Source organism: Phyllostomus hastatus, unplaced genomic scaffold (assembly GCF_019186645.2).
Source record: "Phyllostomus hastatus isolate PE091 unplaced genomic scaffold, TTU_PhHast_1.1 phas_scaffold_182, whole genome shotgun sequence".
Lineage (NCBI taxonomy): Eukaryota > Metazoa > Chordata > Mammalia > Chiroptera > Phyllostomidae > Phyllostomus > Phyllostomus hastatus.
In genome coordinates, this window is record NW_025334013.1 from 19,585,947 (window position 1) to 19,612,557 (window position 26,611).

Here is a 26,611-nt window from a genome sequence, read left to right on the forward strand (position 1 = left end):
AAACTGTCATTATTTCATTTTATAATGGGAAAACCAAGGTTCAAAGAAGTGATTTGTCCAAATTCATATACATATATAGCTGATAAAGACCAGAAGTGGAATTCAAATTCAGGTCTATATAAATGCCCTTTACTACTTCTCTGTTCTCATCACAGGCAAGCATAAAAGCTCCACCACACCTGGGTTAAACAGCTGTCATTCCAGATCACTAGGCTACATCCTCATACTCTACTCCATCATGAAAGGGGGAGGGGGGGATGAAGTCACCACAGCAGCCAGAATCAGGCTACGCTTCCAATTTTTTACTTAATCATTAGAATTGCTGCTGCCATGTGCACTCCCCCTGGCGGGGGGTGGGGGGGGGGGTGGTTCCCTCCTTTCCCCTCCACCCCAGGTCCGTTACCTTTACCTTCTCTCTCCTAAGCTCCAAGGGCTCTTCTTTTGCTTCTGTCATTTGTCTCCTGAGTCATTTTGTTCTACAGCTCACTTCTTCTACCCCTGTGACTTTCTAAATAAATTCCCTTATTTAAAAAACAACTGCTACTGCACTTAGCAATTAAATATGTAAATATGAAAGTTACAGATTATCTAACGTGTGGATGGCATTCTGCTAGGATGGCTAACAGACCCAAGTAATAAACCATAATTAAATCATCAATTTTGCTACCAGACTAGCAGAATATATACACTTCATGTAAAAATCTCAGCACTTCTGAAACATAAAAGAAACAATTTAGAAAGTCGAACATATTTTCAAAATAAGTTAATAAACCTATGTAACCTAAACCTAGTGACCTTTAAATACAAAAATCTCACCATTGCTGGTTCTCACAGTTTTTTCCCCTTAATTTCACCAATCAAGATCAAACTAAAATCAATGAGAACAAGGCCATTTTAACTAGAAAGAGAAACTTTTAATTTCTCTTTACACCAAATACATGGTGTGAAACTCAAGCTAATGATAAATCTTATCTCTGCTTGCCTCAAAACTACTACATAATAGCCATCTAGCTGAATGTTCTTGACTTCCAAAAAGAACTAATTCCAAAAACATGAGACTCCTATACAACTTGACTTCCAAAAGAACTAATATTCTTGACTTCCAAAAGCACTAATTCCAAAAACATGAGACTCCTATAGAACTATATAGAAGATCATATTTATATTTTTAAAAATGGTTATTTGCACATGAAGAACACATCAAAGAGTCTTCATTAGTAGGAAAAAGTGTCATTCTGAAATACCAATCTCAACAGATGACCTATAGAAAAAGGGGGAAAATAAAAAATGGTCATCTAAAAGTTCTTAAATCTGGTATGGTAAATCTGAAAATATCAGGCTATTTTCAAAAAATGAAATGAAATTTAATGTTATTTGTCATCAATGGAACCAGGAACAAATCAGCAGTGTAAGAATCTATGTAAGTAATGTGAAAGTAACAAATATTCGTCCACAAATAAAGGCACAGAATGGGCTTTTCCACAGTTTTGCTAATATTAAATTTGTTGAGATTCACCTGTCATCTTGTGTTCACATGTAATAGTAGGCAGAACAGCTTTATAAGACTTTCTACCACAAGAATAGTTTGTGAAAAAAAAAAAACAAATCATGTGCCTCCACAGCCATGGATATAAATTTTCTACAAATAAGACAGTGAATATTTTTTAATAGATGTACAACTCAGACCACAAGTGAAGATGACAATTCTGAAAAATAAGTTCGGAGGAAAAACTATCAGCCACAAGGCATGTCTACAATGTGGTCTCTGTGGATTGGGGTGTGGACTAGGGCAAGGCAAGAGGAGGTGGCAGATACAAAAAGACTAATTTGCTCTCCCTTTTTGACAGACCAGAAGTTGGAGAAATGCAGGTTAAGGTTCAAAGACGATGTATACATGCCTTACTGCTCTCTCCTCAAATAGTAAAAATGTACTTTTATCAATAGTGGCATGGTATTTTTGTCTTTATCTCCATAAAAGTAATCCCCATAGTATTAAAAGCATGACAGGCATTACACACAAATATTCATAATGTGAAAAATTACCCTTATTCTTAGGAATGATAAAATAGCAGAAATGGAACTTCTAGAGACAGCTTCTTTGAAATGGTTCTTATCCTGCTTAGAATAACACTTAGTCATCCTTTTCCAATCTTTTCAATAAGAAATGGCAACATGCACCAAGTTTTATAAGTGTTCATGCCCTTTGACCCAGTTAATTCCACTTCTACGAATTTAGCCTAAGCAAATAATCAGAAATATTGTCAAAGATTTGTTAACAAAAGATCTTCAACTTGTCATTATAAAGGACAAAGTGGAAAAAGTTTAAATGTAACAGAAATTATTAAATACAGCATGTATTCATTTATAAAATTTTATGCAGCTATTTAAAACTTTGTTTCAATTTCTAAACAAAGGAAAATATATATGTTTAAGGACTCTAAAGCAGACTACAAACCTGTATATATATACAAACATATGTATATATTTCCACATACTGATATACACAAAATAAGACTGGAAGGTAATATACTAAAATGTTAACTTAAAAAGTTTTTAGCTCAGTGGATTGAGCACGGGCTGGGAACCAAAGTGTCCCAGGTTTGATTCCCAGCCAGGGTACATTCCTGGGTTGCAGGCCATAACCCCCAGCAACCGCACATTGATGTTTCTCTCTCTCTCTCTCTTTCTCCCTCCCTTCCCTCTCTAAAAATAAATAAATAAAATATTTTTTAAAAAGTTTTTAGTTTCTACATTCTCTATAATGCCTACAATAAAAATCAGCTGAAAATAAATTCGACATATATTAAGTTTCAAAATATTAATACCTTTCAAACCAATAATCCTCTTCTAGAAACATCTTAAATATCAAAATAAAAATAAGCTTTATAAGCAAAGGTGCTCACTGCATAATCATTTTTAACAATAAGAAATGGGGGTAGGGATAAGATATCCAACAGTAAATAAAAAGGCTAGTTATGGTGTATCTAGAAGCAGTTTCCGTAAAGACAGCACTGTGAAAAAGAGGAGAAATAGAATGAGCCTTCTATGCCATACATTATAATTGTTACATCTAACAAGTACTTAATGACTACGTCCTGGATAGCAATGTGCATTACTTACTTCTCAAACTATGAAAAAATTCCAAATTATCCTCTTTCTCCTCTCCATCCCATTTTTATAGTGGAGGAAACTAAAGCAGAGAAAGATTAAATAACTTATCCAAAGTTACACAGGCAGACTAACTCCAGAGTCTGACTCTTAACCAATGTCAGAATCAAAATGTTTGGGTACTCCAACTGCGCAGGCAAAAAAGACTAAAGATCCTTCTAGATCAAACAAACCTGCACTAGATAAAAACCTGCTAGAAACCCTGAAGTGGAGGAGCCGTGCATATTACCCTGCCAGCCAGCTGTATTATCTGAAGCTAAACCAACAACCCACACAGCCCATCTGTGGCCAAAATGCTAGGACTCTTCTCTATTAATTCAAGGATGATTGAAGAAAATAAATCATGAAACTAGAGGGAGAAAACCACTTAACCAGGGAACGGAAATTTCACCCTGAAAACGTAAGAGAGATTTCTGAAACTGATTTACCTATTGAAGGAGAGAATAAATACGGATATATATATATACAAAATTCATGGAGAAATTAAAACCCACAAGGCAGTACAGAGTTGTAAGCCAGCCCTGGACCAAGTGGTTCAGTTGGCTGTATCGTTCTCTTTGAAAAAAAAAGGTCACGAGTTCTATTCCCAGTCCGAGCACATGTCTGGGTTGCAGGTTCTCTCCCTCCCTTCCCCTCTCAATCAGTCAGTCAATCAATCAATCAATAAAATTTTTGGAAATAATAAACAATGGCTTTTAAGTAATTTTGAATTCTAAAAACAATAAATTCTCACTGCAAACATTTTGGAAAGTAGAGAATAGTACAAAATGTTGATAGAAGCTATTGAGAAAATTAAGCAGGGAATCGGGACAAAACTGCAACTTTTCTTGAGATTTTATTTACTTATTTTAGAGAGAAGGGAGAAAGAGAAATATCTATGTGCAAGAGATAACATAGATTGGTTGCCTCTCACACACCACCAACTAGGGACCTGACTCACAACCCAGGCATGTGCCCTGACCAGGAATCAAAACAGTAAACTCTCAGTTCACAGGACAGCACTCAATCCACTCAGCCACACCAGCCAGAGCCAAAACTTCAATTTAAATAATGTTCATGGAAAGCCTCACTGAGAAGGTAACATTTTAAAAATGCAAGGAGGTGAGGGAGCAACTTTTACACTTACCTGAAAGAGGAACATTCGAGCAAATGGAACTGCAAGTCGAAACCTTGGGCAGTAGGGCATGCTTGTTTTCCTCTAACAATTCTTTTAATATTCCAGATGCCATTAAAATACAATAATTAAAAGTCTAGACCTAGGGGGAAAGCAGACCAGCACTTGCTGCTGGGGGAAATTAAAAAGAGCCCATGAGCCCTGCCTGGTGTGGCTCAGTGGATTGAGTGCCCCGGCCCTCGAACAAAAGGGTCGCTGGTTCGATTCCCAGTCAGGGCACATGCCTGAGTTGCAGGCCAGGTCCCCAGTAGGGAGCGCTCCAGAGGCAACAACGCATTGATGTTCCTCTCCTTCTCTTTCTCCCTTCCTCTCTCTTAAAAAAAAACGGGGGGGGGGGGGCGGGGGTAGGCCGATGAAACTTTTGGAGAAATGGGGATTATTATCTTGATTTTAGTAATGTTACCACAAAAGAATATTTTAATGTCAAAATGCATGCATTAAGTCAATTATACTTTAATAAAGATACTTTTTAAAAGTCTACCCTACAGTAAGAATAAGCACAACAATAAAACAAATGAGTCAAAACAGATCCACATACATAAGGCTTAATTTATTATAAAGGACATCTTTTCAAATCAATAAATGGCACTAGGATCACTAGTTACCCACTTGAGAAAAGTAAAATTACATTATAACTTCTTACATATATGATACATTAGAAATATACTCCAAATGAATTAAAAATGAAAATATAAAAATAGAACTATAAAAATATTACAAGAAACAGGAGCTTGGGTGAAGGATGACTTCTGAACATAAAGAAGTCAAAAGCAAAAAACCAACACAATTACATACATTTTAAACTCTGAACTGCAAAAGATGGAGTAAACAAAGTTAAAAGACATTTAAAAGCAATTAACCTAGGAAAATAAAATATGAGGTCTGCCCAGAAAAAGTCCAACCACCACTAATATAACGAGAACAGTTTGTGTAACTTCATGTAACCTGACAGCCAAGGCAAGTAAACTGGAAATGTGCATGCATGACCAATAATGACTTCACTGTACTAGTCAGTGGGGGCAGTAGACACCCTTGACTAAGTGTGTGTACTGTGTGGCTGTTGTATTCAAAATGACTAAATGAGTGGAGCAACAAATCTGCATCAAATTTTACGGTAAGCTTGAACATTTATCCATGGAAATTATTTGATGATTCAGAAGGCTGCAGCTATGGGCAACTGGTGATTGGCAGCTTCATCATGACAATGCACCTGCTCACATCTTGTGCAGTTTTTTGGCGAAACATCAAATCACTCAGGTGATTCAGCTGCCCTACAACCCAGATTTGGCACCCTGAGACTTCTGACTTTACCCAAAACTAATATTGCCTTTGAAAGGAAAGATTTCAGACCATCAATGAGATTAAGGAAAACAAGACAGGACAGCTGATGGCAACTGGGAGAACTGTGTAAGGTCCCAAGGAGCCTACTTTCAAGGGGATTAAGTCATCACTGTCCTACATACAATGTTTCTATCTTAAATCTTCTTCAATAAATGTCTCTATTTTTCAATCGGTCTCTGTCTTCAATAAATGGCTGGATACCTTCTGGATAGACCTGGTATACACCAACAGAAAAAAATGGATAAAGAATACTCAGAAAATGGTGGAACTTTAAATAGGTCCAATCTAGCTGCAGAACAATGTGGAAATATGTATCAAATTTTTAAATAAATTCTCTGTTTGATCTGTCGATTTCACCTTGTAAATATTTCACTTCTAAAGAATTATTCTAGGGTACAAAAATATAACTATAACATTGTTTACTACAGGATTGTTGAATGTCAAAAGCTGACAAAAACAACCTAAAAGTCCATCACTTTGGGATAAATCACTCAAAATAAATTATTGTACTCTTAATGCACAATGGCCCTTAGGAAGGATACAGAGGTATTTACTGACCTGAAAGGATGGCCACAATGAGGGAAGAGACTACCATACAGTGCACAGAGGGAGGATGAACCCACTTAGTTTGAAACTACAACACATTCATGAATCTGTATTTATTGTATATACATGCACAGCCTGACTAGGTAGCTCAGTTGGTTAGAGCGTGGTCCTAATATGCCAATATTGTGGGTTCAATTCCATCCATCAGGGACGTACAATAATCAATCACTGAATGCTTAAGTACCATAAGTAGAACAACAAATTGATGTTACTCTCTCCCTTCCTCTCTCTACAATCAATAAAGAAATTAAAATTAAAAAATTATATATACAGAGAAAATCTGGAAGGAAATACATGAAACTGTTTAAAGTAGTTAACTCTGAAAAACAAGATTATTGAAATTTTTTAGATCATGTACTATCAAAAATTATTTTTCCATTGTAGACAGAAAGTAGATTAGTGGTTGCCGAGGCCTGGGGGAATGGGCGAAGTAGTGAATGACTGGTAATGAGTACAGGGTTTCTTCTGGGAGTGATGAAAACATTCTAAAATTTGATATGTTGTGATGGTTGCATAATTCTGTGAATATACTAAAAAAAAAACAATGAACAGTACATTTTAAATGGGTGAGCTGTATGGTAATGTGAATTATATATCTCAATAGAGATGTTTTTAAAATTCCACTTTAGAATAAAATCCACAATAATATAGAACAAAAATGTTGCATTTTAATAGTGTAGAAACCTTAAACCCAAATATAATCTCTTAAAAGCTTCTAATGAGAAAAATAAGTCACTAGTCTGAACAGCGGTTAACCACTGACAATAGAGGTAAACTACACCTTCCATTCTATCTTCATAAAAATGTTACCTTCTTGAACTATTCTCGTTGATAAACCTCACTGCTAGGTGGGGGGAGGCAGAACAGGATATGGGGGGTAAACAGTAATGGAAGGAGACTGGACTTAGGGTGGTAAACACACAATGCAATATACAAAAAAGCGTATTATAGAACTGTACACCTGAAACCTAGAATTTTATTAACCCCAATAAATTCAAAAAATTTACTTGAGAACAGGAATGAACCTTGAGAAGTTGAAACAGATATGGCACTGTTTCCCAATATATGATGTGACTGGGAACACAAAGTTTCAATGTTTTACAAATTCAGGAAAGTAAACCTTGTTCCTACAGCCCTTGCTTGTCTATCTCTGATACGGTTTCATGAAACAAACAAAAAAAAAAGTGGGGGCAGGGGGAGGGCTAATAGCAATTACTTTAGTTTACAGGCCAGGGGATGGCAATTACTTTAAAAAGTTAATGCAGCCCTGGCTGGTGTGGCTCAGTGGATAGAGCACTGGCTTGTGAACTGAAAGGTCACAGGTTCAATTCCCAGTCAGGGCACAGGTTTGGGTTGTGGGCCAGGCCCCCAGCTGGGGCCATGCAAGAGACAACAGATCCATTCATCTCTCACACATTGATATTTTGCTCCCTCTCTTTCCCCCTCCCTCCCCCTTTCTCTAAAAGTAAATAAAATATTTAAAAATTTTTTTTAAATTTGTATGCACCCCTTCAAAAATGCTTACTGGGCTCCCCCTTCCTTTCAGGCCCAAAAGCCTCTCAGTATTCTAAAACCCTACATTCTGATCCACCTTATACCTTATCAATTCAAAATGACATCTTAATAAGTCTTCAAAATAAAACACTCCACTCAATAAGTCTCTTCACTATGTCCTGATGGCATAATGTATTCATTCATCATTTATGAGGTACATTTGCCAGGTGCTAGAGACACAAGACTGAAACCATCACAGTGGGTCTTAACCAAGGTACACAGGGAGTGCTTTCTAAAAAATACATGAACTGCATCTCATCACTGGAGATTTTCATTCAGTGAGTCTGGACTTAAGCCCAAGAATCTCATTACTGAAACAGCTTCCTACCACCCAATGGTAAAAGGAAAAGTAAACATTCAACTCCAATACACAGAGCTGAACACAATTAGATGTGTACTAAACATGATGGTGGCACCAAAAGAGGACACCCAACCATCATGAAAAGGGGGAGTTAAAGGGGAATGTTTATCAGAGATGAAGATATTTTTAGTTGAAGTTTAAAAGATGAGGGAGTGGCTAGGTGAATGAGGAGGGAAGGAGATTCCAAGAAGAGAAAACTACATAAATAAAAACAGCACAGCCACTATGTTGAGGAACTGAACAAATTATAAAAGTAGCACATGTGTTCAGAAAGTTACAAATACTTCAGTACAGCTGAAGTGAAGTGCCAGTACAGACTGGAAAGGTAAGCTACTTCAAAACACAAAGGGCCAACATGCCATGCTGAGGAGCTCAGAAGTGAATTGCTAAAAGCAATTAAAAAGCAAAAAACAAAATTTAGGCAAGGGTGAGACATAAACAGATTTATCTTCAAAAATATCAAATTGGCAGCAGCATAGAATAGGCAGGAGGAGGAAAAGGTGGGGTGGGGGAGGTTACAGAAAACCAGTCAGAAGACTACTGTAAATGTTCCACCAAGAAATATGAGCCTATCAAATAAGGCAATATTAATATAACCCTGGAACTACTGAAGGCAGGAGGTAGGAATCTAAGATCCCTAGGATGCCTGTAATGGAGATGCCATACACAGAAACAGAATATAGGGAATGCAGGAAAGCAATGAGTTCCATTTCAGAAAGCATCATGCCATTCACTGAGCACCTACTATGAATCAAGTACTGGGCTCCTATAATTACACATGCAAACTCAATTCTACTGGTGTCCCTAAATCATAATATATGAGCAGCAGGTAGGGCTTAAAATGTGTGATGTATAAAAGAAGCCTATGTGTGTATTCTAGGGAAAAGTCGACTACATGTCTCCCAACAGGTCTGGTAGAAAGATCATGAGCTGATCACCTTCAGCATATATCATCTATGAGAGCTTAAAACATAGTACCTCATTTTTCTGACCCTACAATTCCTCACCCATAAAATGGAAATGAAAAAAAAATCAACACAGCCCTGGCTGGCGTGGCTCAGTGGATGGAGCACCGGCCTGTGAACCGAAGGGTAACCGGTTCCATTCCCAGTCAGGGCAAATGCCTGGGTTGCAGGCCAGGTCGCCAGTGGAAGGCATGTGAGAGGCAACCACACACACTGATGTTTCTCTCCCTCTCTCTCTCCTGCCCTTCCTCTCTCTAAAAACAAATAAATCTAAAAAAAAAAAATTTAAATCAACAGTTACTAGGGGTCCAAATCCTATGTAAAAAGACTAGAACAGTTCCAGCACACCACTTACAGCATACGTGTCATTATTACTTCTAGATACATTAAGGAAGTATTAAATACTAAAATGAAATTACACCTAGATCTCACAGAAATACTCAACCTATCCCAGAAACTTCTGTTCAAAACTAAAAATTTTTTCAAAGATTTCTTTCTCCTTATAGACAAGGAAAGAGCAGGAGAGAAGCATGTGTGAGAGAAACAGGCTGCCTGGATGTGTCCTAACCAGGACTGGAACCAGAGACCTTTCCTCTTGTGGGATGACATCCAACCAACTGGGCCACACAGGTCAGGGCTAAATTACTTTTATTATTATTAATTTCAAGATTTATTTACTTTTAGAGAGAGGGGAAGAGAGGGAGAGAAACAATGTGTGAGAGAGACATCGATCAGCTGCCTCTCACCCTCCCCCAACTGGGGACCTGGCCCACAACCCAGGCATATGCCCCGACTGGGAATCGAGCCGGCGGGCACTCAATCCACTTGAGCCACACCAGCCAGGGCAAAAAAATTTTTTAGTAAAACAGAGATCATTAGTGTAAAGCAGATCATGGCACTGGAAAAAAGTTAAATGATTTCCAAGATCTTTTCCAACACCAAAATTTCACTGGAAATGTATCAGCCTATTCACTTTCATTCAATGTAGTCAACCAGCTCTTAATAGAAGGTGTAAGGTCTTTTTTTTCCTTTTTTAACCCCCCCCCCCCAAAAAAAAAGTCAGAGTTTGAAATTTGGAAAATTCAAAATGTACAAGAAACCAAATTAACTGTAATCTTCATATCCACATAAACAAAAGGAGTATTTTGTTATATTTCGTCCTAGTCCCTTTTTCAAGTACATCATCACTCTTAATAAATACATAGAGCTTAAAGCTATTTTATAAAGAATATTAATAAATGAAGGAACTGCAATATAAAATTCCTCTTGACAGCTCCATCTCAGCACCTATTTCAATATAGACCCTCACTGAAATTCTCATTTTAAAACAACTAACTTTACAATTTCTTCCCCCCTTCATGAAACTAAGTTTCTCCAGAGAAAGAACAAGATATTAATTTCATCATTTTGCATTTTGCTAGGCTTCTGACCCATATAAGTAGTGTCTTCCTAATTTTAACAATTGGGGGAAAAAGAACAATTTGATTCAATAATTCTTCACAAATTAAAGGACTTTTTTTTAATTAACAGCAGGTATGGTGCTTTTAAATACATAAAATAACTAGAATTAGGTTAATGAACTGTTCCCTTGTTAAAGTCCTTAGAGAACATTCTTTAATACAGAAAAATTATTTGTCATTATCAGATCAACTGACTGTACATTTATGATATCTAAACATACAGCTCCCTGAAAACACCTGTTCTCTATAATTTAAACATTCCTCTTTCCATGGCTGTAAACAGTTATTTATGATGTTAATCTGGAAAAAAAAAAAAAAAAACTCTTTCATCATAGATGGAGAAGAAAGGTACATTAGCCCAGTAAAACTTGTCACTTTTAAAAACCCAAATTCATGGTGTAAAGTTGTAGATAAAGTAACCCTCCCTACCTCTATCTCTAAAAAGCACTAGCACCACTGAAGAAATCTGTTATTTTGTATCTCTACATTAGAGGCATAAGCACCTTTAAAAATCTTTAGGTGCTCTGCCCTGGCTGGTACTGCTCAGTGGATTGAGTGCCAGCCTGCAAACCAATGGGTCACCAGTTCAATTCCCAGTCAGGGCACATGCCTGGGTTGCAGGCCAGATCCCCAGTTGGGGGCACACAAGAGGCAACCACACATTGATGTTTCTCTCCTCTTTCTCCCTCCCTCACCCTCTCTCTAAATCTTTAAAATCTTTAAGTAAACAAAAACTTGTCCACAAATGTTCACATGCTTGTAACAGCCAAAAAAAAGTTGAAACAACCCAAAGGTCCATCAACTGATAAATGGATAAATAAAATGTGGTGTATATCTATATAATGAACTGTTATTCAGCAATAAAAAGAAATGAGGTACTAATACATACTAAAACATGAACGAACATTTAAAACTTACTAAGTGAAAGAAGCCAGCCAAAAGAGCCACATACAGTATGTTTTCATTTGTATAACATGTCCAGAAGAAGAAATACTCATAGACACAGAAAACAGACTGGTGGTTGCCTAGGGCTGAAGAGCAACTGCTACTAGGTACAGGTTTGAGGAATAAGGAAAATGTTCTATACTGACTGTGGTGATGACTGCACAACTCTTGTAATTTACTAAAAACCACTGAATTATATATTTTAAATGTGGGAATTATATATCAATAATGCAGTTATTCTAAAAATCTTTAGGGCCCCTAATTTCCACAAACTTAAAAGTTTTCCTGATAAGATTTGTAAATATATTAAGAAAGGCATTTTAGCTCTTCTCATGTGACTCAGATGAGTGTTGTCCCACAAGCTGAAATGACCCTGGTTTGATTGCCAGTCAGGGCACATGCCTGGGTTGCAGGTTTGGTCCCCAGTCAGGGTGCATATGGAAGACAACCAGTCGATGTTTCTCTCTCCCACGGATGTTTCTTTCCCTCTCTTTCTGTCCCACTTACCTTCTCTCTAAAAAAATTAAAAATGAAAAGAAAAGAATGCTGGCTGGTGTGGGTCAGTGGATTGAGTGCCCGTCTTCGAACCAAAGGGTCACTGGTTCAATTCCCTGTTGGGGCACATGGCTGGGATGCAGGCCAGGTCCCCAGTGGGGGGCATGCAAGAGGCAACCACACATTGATGTTTCTTTCCCTCTCTCTCTCCCTTGCCCTCTTGTCTAAAAATAAATAATTAATTTTTTAAAAGGTACTTTAACCATAAAAGAGCACTTATTAAAGGTAATAAATACACTAATCCGTGTCTGCTAAGTCTTCTGGAACCATTAATAAGACACTTTAAAATCAACAGTTCTCAAAAATATTACATGAAAAAATATGAATAACATTTCTCTGGAGAAGGTCCAATAACTCTTCAACTGCAGGCTTTATCACCACTATACACCCTTCAAGCGCAAGTTCTTAAATCAAATTCACAAAATGTTAAACTCTTCTACTGCCAATCACTGACCACCACATCTCCCAATATTCAAAGCAGGGAGCAAAATGCCAGCATTCCTCTAGGCTGAAGCCACACTCCCATATTGGCTCCTTACTATACCTAGAAGATAAAGAAACTAAGTGTAAAACTAGGGAAGAGGGGGTAAGGAATCCCTCAACAGCAGCAAAAAATACTATTACCTACACTACCCCCAACTCTCTAGGCATTGTGTTCTCAGTCCCACATTCCTTTGAGGGTGTTAACCCACATCCCAAGAGTGAACAGACAGCTTCTAAACGTTAAGTGTTCTTTCTACAATACCCAAAAGCATAATTCTGTACCAGGCTCGCCCTGTAGAAAGTATTTGGTAAATGTTGTTGCCTCTGAGAAAATGGACACATGCACAGATGATGTATCTCTTCTGCCAGTAGAGAGAGGTGTGATGGAAAACACTACCATGTGACTTTACAGTTTACAAAGCACTTCGACCATATCCATAACTGAAATCTGAAACATAGCTTTTCCTAAGTAACTACTGTTTTTCTTACTAAAAATCTCATGATTCATCCCAGTTCCCTCTTTTCTTTGGCCACACGGATACCCAGAGAAAATTCTGTAAACTACCACTCTAGTTATATTTCTAAATTCTATATTTACCCCCATTATTTTCCTGACATACCCTTATTTTCCCACTGTTACATCTCAGTACTACCAATCCCATAATTTTTCCCTAATTCCACACCAAAAACCTTTGAAACAAACAAAAATATATCCTAAACCTCTGCAAGTTATCATCTAGTAGGCACATACAATCAAGTACCATACAGCATCTGAGTGAATACTTTCAACACTGGAACCAAAATCTTAACACAGGAAAAGTTGCAGTTCAAGAAGGCCTACGGACGGTCCCATGACACCATTATGCTCTTGGTGCTTGGAGCATTTGGTGTTAAGTCTGTTGACACCATATACAATTTGTTTAAAGGCTCTAAGAGTACAGATGTAAAAGAAAACAAAATATGAGAACATGAATCACTCAGCCTTATCACATGATGTTAACTAAAACAATGCCACTGGCCCAGTACTGGGGGTTTTTAGCAATCTGCCCTGAAAGCCAAGAGACTCTTGATCTAACAGTCATTCATCAGGAAGAACAGAAAAGGATCTCCAGGGAATGCCAAAACTCCCAGTATGGAGAACACTCGAGCTCCCTCCCAGTTTACACAGTATTTATGAATTACAAGTGTAAGGGTTCTCTCACAGTCATTGGAGAGTAAGAAGGATGGACATGTCAAAGATGGGTTCATAATACCACCTGAAGATGGCAACACCAAGTGGAAGAAAAAGGGGATACAAATAGAACCAAAGGAAAGATTCATCCAGAGAATTTTTGCCTGGCTATAAAGAATTATCTCCCACCAGCTGCCAATTCACTGTGGATACTAATACGTCCTATAGCACCCACACTACGAGCAGAAGTGAGAAAGCTCTGTAGAGTTGTCCTGTAAATTTTCTTTCTCCCAAAGTTAAGTTTCTACCTATTTCTGGCCCTTAAAATCCAGCAGAGATCATAGTTCAACTGATCTGATCAATCTTAAAATGTTTTCCCAATTTCATCACCCACTTTATCTCATATAAGTTTACAGAGAAAACAGATTTCACAATAAAAGAATAAAACTATCACAACAAGTCAAAGGCTTGACCTTGCAAACTTTTAATACTATTCAGGAAAAAAAGTTATAAAAAATCTGGTAAATAAATATGTAATTTTTAAAATATTTTATGTATTGATTTTAGAGAGAGAAGGGAGGAGGGCAGAGAAGAGTTAGGGAAGAAATAAGGAGAAGAAAGGAAAGAGAGAGAGAGAGAGACCTCGATTTGTTGCTCCACTTATTTATGCATTCATTGGTTGATTCTTGTGTCTCGACTAGGGATCAAATCCACAACCTTGGAGTATTGGGATGATGCTCCAACCAACTGAGCTACCCAGCCAGGGCAATTCGTAAATTATTTGTATATAACATTTTAACTATTCACTTAGTTAAGAAGGTGTATTATCTAGTATTCTATAACTTTTTTTAAAGATTTTATTTATTTTTGCAAAGAGGGTAAGGAAGGAAGAATGAGAGGGAGAGAAACACAGATCAGTTGCCTCTCATACCTGCCCAATAGTGGGCCAGCCAGCAAACCAGGGGTGTGCCCTTACAGGGCATAAAGCAGGTTCACTTTGCAAGACAATGCCCAAACAACTGAGCCACACCAGTCAGGGCTAGTGTTCTGTATCTTGATCTGCATAGTCTTATTTAGTTACTGTGGGTAAATTTAAAAGACAAAAATAAATACATTATTTTTCCAATGGGACTTCTTTCCCTCAACTCCAAAGACCTCAATTTGGCCCCAAAATGGAGGTTTTTAAGTTTTCAAGTATACCAACTACAAACACTTTTTTGTATTAAAACAAGTGATAGTCCTAGGCAGTCAGCTCAGTTGTTCAGAGCATCATCCCAATATACCAAGGTTGAAGGTTCAATCCCTGTTCAGGGCACCTACAAGAAACAACCAATAAATGCATGGATGGGTGGAACAACAAAGCAATGTTCTCTCTCTACAAAGCAATCAATGAAAAAAATGAATATATAAAAATATGATACTTAATGTTTGTAATCTTAATGTGGGGAAAAAACAAATACAGAAAGTCGAGAGTTTGTGAATGTTACAACTTTTTAAAATAAACATACAAACAAATTTAAACATCCTTCCTCGCCTCAAAATATTACTTTATCGTTTCTAAATTTCATCTAATTTTAAATATTTCAGTGTACTGCATATTACCTCAATACATGTTCTCAAGCTGTTAATGTTAAATTCATTTAATGGCCCCTATGCTACTCATCTGTCAAGTTTCAAACTTAGGAAAAAAACTTAAATATTAAGAATTCAGGCATATATATATTTTGGCACAGCTTAAAGAGCTCACTAATAAAGGAGGGGAAAACTGAGACACTAAGGGATTTCTACATCAGGCAGGAAAATCCTAACTCCAAAAGGTTAAAAATGCTTTAGGGTAAAAAACTGAATGCTAATAAATCAGAGTTATACTGAGAGAAATGAATGTGAAGTACATAACCTGGCATAACAAATAGTGCACTTCCCCCAACACTGCTGGTTGGCATCACAGCCTATGACATTCTTTACTTTGTCAGCTCACTGGTAAAAGTATTCTGACAATCTGATCTTAAATTCTGTTTGATTATGCCAAAAGGCTTTTTTAATTTTATTATTTTAAGAGTTTATTTATTTATTTTTAGAGAGAGGGGAAGGGAGAAAGAGAAGGAAAGAAAAAAAACATCAATGTGTGAGAGAAAAAAATCAATCAGTTGCCTTTCACACGCCCCCAACCAGAAACCTGGCCCACAACCCAAGCATGTGCCCTGACTGGGAATCGAACCAGCAACCTTTTGGTTACCAGGCCAGCACTCAACCCACTATGCCATACCAGCCAGGGCCAAAAGGCTTTTTTAAAGAGGCAAGGGAAACAGGTACACCAAAAAGGAATGGCCCAAGGGTATTGCAGAATGTGGTGGCAGTAAAATCACTTTACGTTGAGTCATTTTGTCTCAATAGAGATAGAGATAAGTGTCTCACAATTACTACTTAGAATACACATGTAATAAAAATAAAATTGGGAGAAAAAAATAGACTTTAGCATTACTGCTCTTGTGGGGGGAAAAAGGGAGGGCCCTTGCAATTACAGAACTTATTATCAAGTTTGTTACTCTAAAATTCAAGGAAAATAATTATTTGAATATGTTACTTAGAATGTGTTCCTTTGTTAAAACGGTTTTGTTTGGTTTAGTTGTTAAAGCTAAAAATACTCCTAGGGAGGCAAAAGCATACAGAAAGCATGGGCACTGGAATCAGAGACCTCATTTCAAAACCAGGTTTACCTAGTAACTACGCTTCCATTTTCTCATCTCTCAAAAAAGGATATTACTCCCCTCATGGGACTGAGGATTAAGTATAGGAAATATATAGCCAGTGCCTAGGACATAAGTGCTCAGTGAATTTATCTATCATCAGTGATTCTCAATCTCTTTTGTACTCCCACCTGACAGAGAAACCCTCTTACTCCAATCAGTACAGAATCTCCACCTAGAGACACTACAGATATGCCCCTCCACTCTTCAACTACACTACACTCAGCACTGCTGTTTGTCTAAGCAGCCCCTACCTGTTGCCATGTGTTTCCCAGCAGGACAGCTGAGCTCTAAGTTCCAATACCTTTACCTGGTGCAAATCTCAAGAACTTGTGTGGTCTTCCCTCATTCAATCAATACAAAAATGTCAGACACCTCCTGGGAAGGAGACATGAAAAATACAAGAGTCTGTGCCCTAGAACAGTTCAGTTTTAATACTCAGGAGGTGAGATCAATACCAAAGACAATAAATTATAGCCCTGGCTGGTGTGGCTCAGTGGACTAAGCACTGACTGGTCTGCGAACTGAAAGGTCACTGGTTCAATTCCCAGTCAGGGTGCAGGCCTGTGTTGCAGGCCAGGTCCCCAGCTGGGGGTGTACGAGAGGTAAGATGAGATGTATCTCCTGCACATGGGTGTTTCTCCCCCTTCCTCCCTCCTTTCCCCTCTCTCTAAAAATTAATACATAAAATCTTTTTTTAAAAAATCAATAAATTATAATACACTATAATGACTGCAGGAGAGATAATTTGTGGGTGACCAACATCTGCAGCATAGCAGCTACCCTCAGTTCCCTAAAGTGTTGTTCATTATGCCATGTGTCCACCCTACAGAACTGGGTTGTGATGACTCTAATTTAGCACCTCCTATGGGGCTGGGGGGGGGGCTCTGTCTGTCTCTACCTGTACAGCTGCCTAAACCTCAAACTCAACATGTATACTACTAAATTTAATTACCTTGTCCCCAAACCATATCTCCCTCTGTATTCATCTTCCTGTATTACTTCACTTTCCCAAGGACCTTAGAGTGCCGTCCATACCTCCTTTTCCATTGGTCACACCAAACTATTAGAGTAGTCATCCAATTAATCTCAGCCCTTATGCACTCCAATCCCTTACTGCCAACTCAGTCTTCCCAAAACACCACTAAAAGCCACCCTGTACATACTCACTCAAAAACCCTACTGCCTACTGAAATAAATCTTAGCCTGGCATTCAAGGCCTATATCTTCATGACAATGTCCTTTTACCCCAACTTTATTTTAAAGCCAAAGGATTAAGGACTCATACATTCAATAAATTTCTTCTGAGACTCTATTATATGCCAAATTCTAGGAACTGGGATACTAACATGAATAACATCTGATTCCCTCTTACAACACTCCAAGCAAATCAGAAACAAATGCCTTAGTAGGCACATAATAGATAAAAAGTGCCCTAAGCTTCACAAGAACCCCCCTATACCTCATACTTGTCAGTATCCCTCACCTACACATAGTAGGTACTTATGAAGCAGCACTGATATTGATGACTATTCCGGTAACCAAGACCTATGATCAATGTGCTCAATAAATTTCTGTTGACAGGACAAGGGAAGCACAACTGAGAACTCAGATTTGCAAGTATGCTCATGCCTAACTTGTTTCGGAAGCAGAGCAGAAGCACTAGAGGCCTAGTGACAGATGTCGGTTCTTTTGCTAGTCAGCAGTCAGGTAGTGGCAACTAAGATGAACCTTTGCAAATTCAACCTATGCCCAATTTCAAAGAATAGCCTGTTTAAAACATTCTAATTTTTTCATCACTGTCAGGAAATTAGGAAACACAGATCAGGCTCAACTCTTCTCAGTAAAATATGCCGTATTCCCAGCTATGGTTCTAGATTAGTAAAAGCATGTTAAAATCAACCGAATGAAACAAGTTTGTAGAACAAGAGGATAAGATGGTTAAAACCTAAAAGCCACATCCACTCCTCTGACACAAAACTTTAGATATGTATCAGTTCCATTTCAAATAAATTTCACTTGAACAGCTGATTTGTTATCAATTTCCTACTACTTTAAACTATTAACATCTTAAAAATAAAAATCACCCACACCCAACAGGAAAGGCTCTAAAATATGTATTTGGCCTTTAAACAACCCGAAGACTTCCTAAAAGAATATGTCAAGACAAAAGTATTCTTTGTTTAAAAAAGCATGCCCAGAAATGCAATGTGCACATTAAAACAATCTCAAGTCCTTTTTAAAATGAATTGGTCATTTACTATTTAGCCCCAAAATGCTATGACAATGTTAAAACAATCACCCTTTAAAACAAGTGACAATTTAATTTAGACTAATTGAAATTAGCAATTTAAGCTTTTGAAGACATTCACTAAAAGCAGACATCCTATATGGACAGCGATTAAAAAAGAGTTTCAAAGCTGAAAGAGTGAACTTTTTTTACCTGATGTTCTGCATGAATGTTATCCCCAGTTGGCCATCGATGTTTGCTATTATTATAGCCGCCTCCACCACTTCCTCCTCCCCCAAGCTGCTCACCATGCTGCCTCTGAAAGAAGTAGTCCACCATAGCGTCGTCCTGGGAACGGCCTGCAACTCCTATGGATCCTGGGACAGGGCTGGAGTGTGTCCCAGCTGCAAGAGCCTGATTTGCAGCTGGTTGTGGCTGCGCTTGCGACCCTGTTCCAGATGTCAAAACAACAGGCATGTTGGGATTAGCTGTTTCTTGAGGGTGATGTTTCAGGTGGGGGCTGAAAGAGTCCTGCCAAAGCACTGCTTTTCTCTTCAAGACACATGCAACGCTCATTCCACCAACACCTAAGGACAAACAGGTTACAAATGGTTAAAATTTGCAATTTTTAAACATTACTTGACAGACACCAAGATAAAAGTGAGTTCCATGTCTTTTGTACTGCTATCTACAACTAGCTTATACCAAGCAACCACATATTTTAAAATACTCATATATTACACAACTTTCTAAACTAAAACCTCCATTTTTAAGTAGTTGAGGATGTGTGTGGAAATAAACATAGTTGGTGGCAGGTACCAGACAATGTATGGAGATCAGGCCTCGGTACAGCAACTTCAGAGAAACATGTTGTTATCAAAGGTAATAGCATAGGATTAGACTTCAATCAGTGGCTCTACCCAACTTATTTACACCTTAAGCTAAATGTTGCAAATACTTTTAAAATGAACAAGAGCTTTACAAAAATATCACTTTATTGCTATAGCTGAAACAGACATAAGGCAATAAACCAAACAAAAATCCAAACCCCACAGATAATTAGCAACGACTCAGATTGTGTAAAACTTGACAGGACCCTTTAAAATATTCAACACATTCATAGGGTGCTCCTCGAAGAAACAGTAAGACCCCATGACAAAGAAGAGCAACAGAATGTTCTCAGCCTGAAACTTGTCTTCAGCTGCTACTGATTGGGGCGGGGGGCAGAGATTCAAAATTTTTACCAATAATTTACAATTATAATTGCAATCACATCATTATTCATTCCATCAGTACTTTGACTCCTATTAAGAGGATGAGCCCTGGCTGGTGTGGCTCAGTGGCCTGAGTGCCTGCCTTCGAACCAAAGGATCGCAGGTTTGATTCCCAGTCAGGGCACATGCCTGGGTTGCTGGCCAGGTCCCCAGTAGGGGGCGCACAAGAGGCAACCACACACTGATGTTTCTCCTCCTTCCTCACTTCCCCTCCCTCTAAAAATAAATAAATAAAATCTCGTCCTGGCTGGCGTGACTCAGTGGATTGAGCGCTGGCCTGCAAAGCAAAGAGGATGAGACCAAATAAGATACACTTTGCTAGGGAAGAGAGTCTCACTGTTAAAAAAGAAACCTCAACACAATAATTGTGCAGCAAATATATAGCAGACATTATCTAACCGTCCCTACTTTACAGATGAAAACACAAAGGAACAGAAAAGTTATGTGATGTGCCCAAGAGCATTCAGCTAGTGAGTTGCAGAGAAGGGATTCAAACCTAAATCTGTTTTGCACCAAGTCTACCTCTATCAACCCCATGCTACAGTCCAGTAAGTAAACATAAATACTATTCTCTAACCTACATCTGCTACTCTTTCTTCTCTAGAAGGTTCAACAAAGAATTTCCAAAATGTTATTATGAAACTTTACCTCTTAAGTTTCTTAAAATCAAAAACTACATGTATACATAAGATGTAACACTTGTCACCCTGTAGGTGCTAAAAAATTGCTACAAAGTAATTAATCAGTGACCAACTGGAATGCATGTGTCCACAGACGCCAGTTTAGTTTCAAGGCTAATCAACCTGCTGCAAATGCCTTCTCTCTCTCTCTAGCCAAACTGTGAGATTTCAAAAAGACTCACAAGATTTATGAGAAATCTATTATTTCTTTATTGAATAACAAAATCACCTGATAAAGATGTATCTGCTTCTCACAACTAATTCATGTTTTGAAGTCAGAAGTAAAAAGACACAATGAAATTTGTAATTTGTTCAAAGCCTAACTTGGAAATGCCTGATCAGTTAACAATTCCAATCCACCAGAACCTTACTAGGGGGCTTTAGTTTTCTAGACTTCAGCTTCTGCTTTCATGAATTGAACTGTATTCATGGTTAAGTGCCAAAATCATTAAGTCACTGCTGTGTTTACCATAGGTCTTTGCAAAGTGCTAACCATCCTAATGCCTTCAGTTTGATTTTCAAAAGAATTCAACTGCACTCTTATTACCTACAGTAGCCAGTTCCATTTTCTTCCACAAAGAAGTATCAATCTAACAGTCTTTGTCCAGAGCAAGCAAAGAATCCCATATCCCAAGTTTTGCCATTAAACCAGCAACCTCTTTGAGCCTGGTTCCTCAACTAGAAAATGGGGGGGGGGGGGGGGGTCCTTCCTCTTTGCCCCACAAGTTTGTTTTTTAATCAAAATAAAATAGATGTAAAAGTTTCGGTAAACTAAAGTCACTATGCTGTGACCCCAGAATTCAGTTACCATCAGTGAAGGCAATGGCACTCCAGTCCCTGAGAGGATTCCTAAAACATCAAATGCAAGCTTTTCTGAAATAAAAGATTTGCCATCACACTCATCTAACCAAGCATTTCCATATGAAAAGGGTGTTTACCACTGAAACACACTGAACACAACTTCATTACCACAAGGAATGGGAGGAGAGATTCCTATAAAAATGTTCAAACAAAACAATTGGCTTTTGTAGAGCTATCTGTATGCCCCGAGACTTCCTGCTTTACCTACCGAGGCAAGGCAGTTTCCCAAACAAGAGAAAACCTGGCAGAAGGGACAGTGTAAAAGTAGCAAATACCTAAGCAATTAACATATGCCTTGGGTAGTTTTGTAATTAATATCTTGGCAACTACAGCACAAAACTTTAAATCAGCCACTTAAATATTAGAAAACGTTTACACTGCTGATACCTTTTAGAAAACCCTCAAAGCCCACTAAAAAGTTGTGTGTAGCATTTGAAATGTTTTTACAAAGGGAACATTATAAAAATAAGTATTTTAAGCAACTAGAATTAAGGGCTGGTTCTAGTTGCTCTTCCACAGTTCCAAACTGTTTACATCAAAGGTTTTAATAACACTCCTAGATTTTATTTCAAACAAAAGAACACAATTTAATCTCTCCATGGCTCACCTTTTTCCTACAAAAATGCTTAGTATTTTGAAATCTAGTAGTGCTTATTTTTGCCACACTGAGAAAAAAAACTATGGCCCTAAATTTATTTTAAAACAGTTCACCTCAAATCCAAATTAAACTTCAAACAACTGTGTGGCCTTGGGCAAAATGAATTCAATTGTGACTAAGGCAAAATACTAACTCAAAGTTCAGATTCCAGGATTTCCCAAAGATCCAGATAAACAATCAACAGCCCCCAAGAGTGTTTTATAAAGATAAAATTAGCAATGGATCAAATGTTTGATATTTTGCTTACTAAAACTGCATCAAGAGCCACATATCTCGGAGGTTTGTCTTGGCGAGTTTTTGTGCTTTCACAAAATAAACAAAGAGCTAAAGGCACAAACCTATTGCTTCCAAAGTAAATGATTTTTAAAAAGAACCCCCCAAAAGCCTCACAAACTACCCTTCTTAATCCCAGGACGAGTATGAAGTGAACGAATAGCTATCGACAACTAAAAACAGTGCCTTCGTAACTGAACAATTAAAAGTAACAATTCTTCAAGTTACGATGAAGATAAACCTTCCCTGATAATGGGTGTGTGAGTGTGTGTGTGTGTTTTTTTTTTGGGGGGGGGGATTATAGACGGGAGAAAAAAGTTACAGGAGCAGATTCCTCGTTCGACGTGGGAGTGGTAGTGACAAGTACAATAAATGATCTCTGTTTACCAAGAACGTTTGTGAGGGCTAAAACTATCCCGGACTGTGTATCTGTTTTCCTACTACCGAGGGGTGGACCCCTCTTTGAGTTAAGACAGACACGCACCAACACAGGGAGGCTCAAAGAGGAAGAACCCACCAAAAACACCAGCTCTCGCGAAAACAAAAGGCCACAAGCACCCAGGAGCCTAAAAAAACGATCTGAAACTTCCTAATCGCCACTTCTCCACATTCACGGCTCGAAAAGTTCCCCCATGGTGGGTCTCGCCCGTAGACAAGGGCCATGGCTGCTTCTAAAGCTATGTATTGTTCCTCCTGCTTCGGCGCTGCCACGGAAGCTCAAGAAGTCGAAGAAACCCAGGGTGGCACGAAATTACACTTCATGGCCACACAGAAGACTCGGGGCTTCACAAACCCGTCAAAAAAGCAACCGCAATGGCAACATCAATCTTTAGGGGTTCCAAAGAGGCCGAGCAGAAATGTAGAGGGAACCCTGTGCCCTGGGCCCGGACGTAAACCCCCGGCATTTTCCTGGTTTCGATCCCGCTCCCCACCCCATCCCTCCTTTGATAACAATAGGGGCCTTGCTGCTGACTCCAAAACATGTACAAGGAATATCGAGTGAGAAGCCTCAGCCAGGGCCCCGGCGGCTTTTCTAAAGCCCTTCTCACGCCCCAACCGCTCTCAAACACCAATACAATGGGACATTCCGCTCGCTGGGGGTCCGGAGCAACGTTTGGGGCCGGCGGGGTGCGGATACTCACGGGCGGAGCGGTAGGATGCGGATGGATTTCAGCCCCCCGATCTTCTCTCTCCAGCGCTCTCGCTCCCCCTTACCTTTCACTCCAACAACATGGCGGCCCACTGGGGACTGGGCTGGCGCGGAGCATCATGGGATATGCTCTGGCCCCGGCTCCGGCGGTGGCGGCGGCATGTGCGGAGCAGGCAGGCAGCTCTGGAACAGGTTGCCTGGTTGCCATGCCAACCCGAGGCCTGTGTGAACTTGGGGAACTCGCAGGCAATACGACAGCAGCTCACGCGAGTGCCCGCCTGCTAGGCGAGCGCGCAGCCGCGGATAGAAGGCAAAATCCCGGGGGCCCGCACAGGAGCGCACCACACGGAGCTGGGCACGCGGGGTCAGGACAGAAATGATCCACAGAGTGAACTAAGGGAGTCTAGACACGGCACCTCCTGCTCCCTCGCCCTCCCTTTCACCTCCAGATTGCAACAGGCTGCAGCGTAAATGGACGCTTATTCGCGAGGTTCTGGCGTGACAGGTGCTGGGATCAAAACCCTTTGCTGCAGCTTTTTGGTTCTGTTGCTTTTTTAATCTTCTTGTCTCCATGGCCCCATTTGCAAAATGAAGAGTAAAATGAAAACAGCTACCTAAAATTGCCTTGAGGATTAAGTGAAATAATATACGTAAAGAGCTCAGTACAGTGCCTGGGACTTGTAAGCAGATCCTCTCTACATAATTTGCAGGGTCTAGCGCAAAATGAAAGTGCGGGGTCCCTTACCCAAAACTGTTAAGAATTTCAAGACAATAGCAGAACCTTAAACCAAAAACGTAAGGCTGACCCTGTTTGTGAGGATTCAATCAGTGATGTCACTCTGCCCAGTTTCAAAAATGAATAGAAATTTGGCCATTTGATAAAAGTGATTTTTCCAATCAGTATTATTTGATTAAATATAGTTATTCTCTGGCAAACTAAATCCATGCTGGATTAAAAGCTTAGGCAAACCACACTATTCTAATAGACCAGAAAAAAACAAGATGTATGGGAGAAAGCTTTATAATTGGAGGAGGAAAAATGTTTACAATAAATCAAAATCAATTAAGTCGTTTTAAAAATTAAAAGAAATTTAGCCCTGGCTGGTGTAGCTCAATGGATTGAGCACCGGCCTACAAACCAAAGGGTCTCTGGTTCAATCCCAATCAGGGCACATGCCTGGGTTATGGGCCAGGTCCCCAGCACGGTGCTTGGGAGAAGCAATCACACATTGATGTTTCTCTCCCTCTCTTCCTCTCTCCCATCCAACCTCTGTCTAAAAATAAATAAAATATTTTTAAAAAATTAAAAGAAATGTAAACATCTTTACAGTAAGAAATGCCCGTGACAAAGAGCAAATGAGAAAATAGCTTTAAAATATTTCAATACATGGTAGACAAATAGTGAATCTTCATGATAAGTACAGAACTTCCTAATCAATTAAAAAAGAGTGATCCTAAAGAGACATAAAAATCACTAATGGCCAATAAACACAAGTAATAACTAACCTGGGGCTGACAGGTGAGATGGAGGAGGACTGCTAGTGGGAAAAAGGTGGGGTTTTTTTTTTGGGGGGGGTTGAGTGTTGAAAAAAATCTTAAAATTAGATTGTAATGCTGGTTATACAACTCTGTGAATATACTAAAACCTACTGAACTGCGCACTTTAAATGAGTGAAGTTTTTGATGCATGCAATATATCTCATAAAAATAAAACAGAAATGCAATAATAAAAGAAATGCAACTTTGAAATAGAATATTTTCATCTATTAAATACACTGGTAAAAATTTAAATGATTATTAACACCCTGTTTTAGCAAGTTTCATTAAAAAATTAGCACTCATATTGATTAAATTGTTTTCATATATATTTATTTTTAATGTTATTTTATTAAAAAATCAAATAGTGAGATTTTTTAAAGATTTTATTTATGATTTTTTTGAAAAAGTGCTTTATTTATTTTTTAATTTTTTAAAAACTTTTAAAATATTTTATTTATTTATTTTTAGAGAGGGAAGGGAGGGAGAGAGAGAGAGAGAGAGAGAGAGAGAGAGAAACATCAATGTGCGGTTGCTGGGGGTTATGGCCTGCAACCCAGGAATATACCCTGGCTGGGAATCGAACCTGGGACACTTTGGTTCCCAGCCCGCACTCAATCCACTGAGCTACGCCAGCCAGGTTATTTATGATTTTTACAAAGAGGGGAAGGGAGGGAGAAAGAGGCAGAGAAACATCAATGTGTGTTTGCCTCTGATGCACCACCTACTGGGGACCTGGCCCACAACCCAGGCATGTGCCCTGACTGGGAATTGAACCAGCAACCTTTGGTTCACAGGCCGGCGCTCAGTCCACTGAGCCACACCTGCCAGGGCAAATAGTGAGATTTTTATTTCTAAGTGAAAACAAAAACAAGACTTGGAACAAAGATCCTGAGCTCTCCTACTCCCTGGTGGTGTGACCATGGGCAAGTCCCAGAATGTCAACTCCTCATCTGCATAATGAGGATATTAACACTTTTCTTACAGGGTGGTTACAAATGGTTAAACAAACTAACAGATATAAAGTGCTTGACACAAAATTAGCTCTCAGAAAATGTAAATGTTTTATTGTAGTTGCAGTCTTAATATTCATTTCTGAAAACCCAAATACCAACATAGTGCAGGACATACAGTCATTGCTTATTAAATATTTGTTAAATGAATGAATTCAACAGCCATTTAGAGTGTCAGCTCTCAAATTTAACAACCCTATAAGAAATATGTTGTATTCATAGACCCATCTCTTAAGCCAGACCAGAAATAACATAAGCCTCCATTTTTCCCCATGTAACATGAGATTAATAATATAACAGCACTAAATGAAATAATGCAGATAAAGCATTTAGCCACATGCAGTGAGAACCCTGGAAAGTGCTGAGTAGCTGTAATGGGGTAACATGTAAGCAGAGGAAACATAGC

The 26,611-nt window shown here is 38.7% G+C and overlaps 1 protein-coding gene across 11 annotated transcripts in view; it reads right to left on the reverse strand.

Annotated features, from left to right (window-relative positions):
• PUM1 (pumilio RNA binding family member 1) overlaps window positions 1-23,749 on the reverse strand; it is a 124,262-nt gene extending 100,513 nt beyond the window's left edge. For all 11 annotated transcript variants that reach the window (XM_045858624.1, XM_045858623.1, XM_045858617.1 and 8 more), the window contains exons 1-2: window positions 23,649-23,749; window positions 18,974-19,347 (exon numbers count right to left, since the gene is read on the reverse strand). In XM_045858624.1, the coding sequence (XP_045714580.1) occupies window positions 18,974-19,336 (363 nt within the window). In that variant the 5' untranslated portion in view covers window positions 19,337-19,347; window positions 23,649-23,749. The remainder of the gene's footprint in view (window positions 1-18,973; window positions 19,348-23,648) is intronic.
• Between the last annotated feature and the right edge of the window lie 2,862 nt (window positions 23,750-26,611).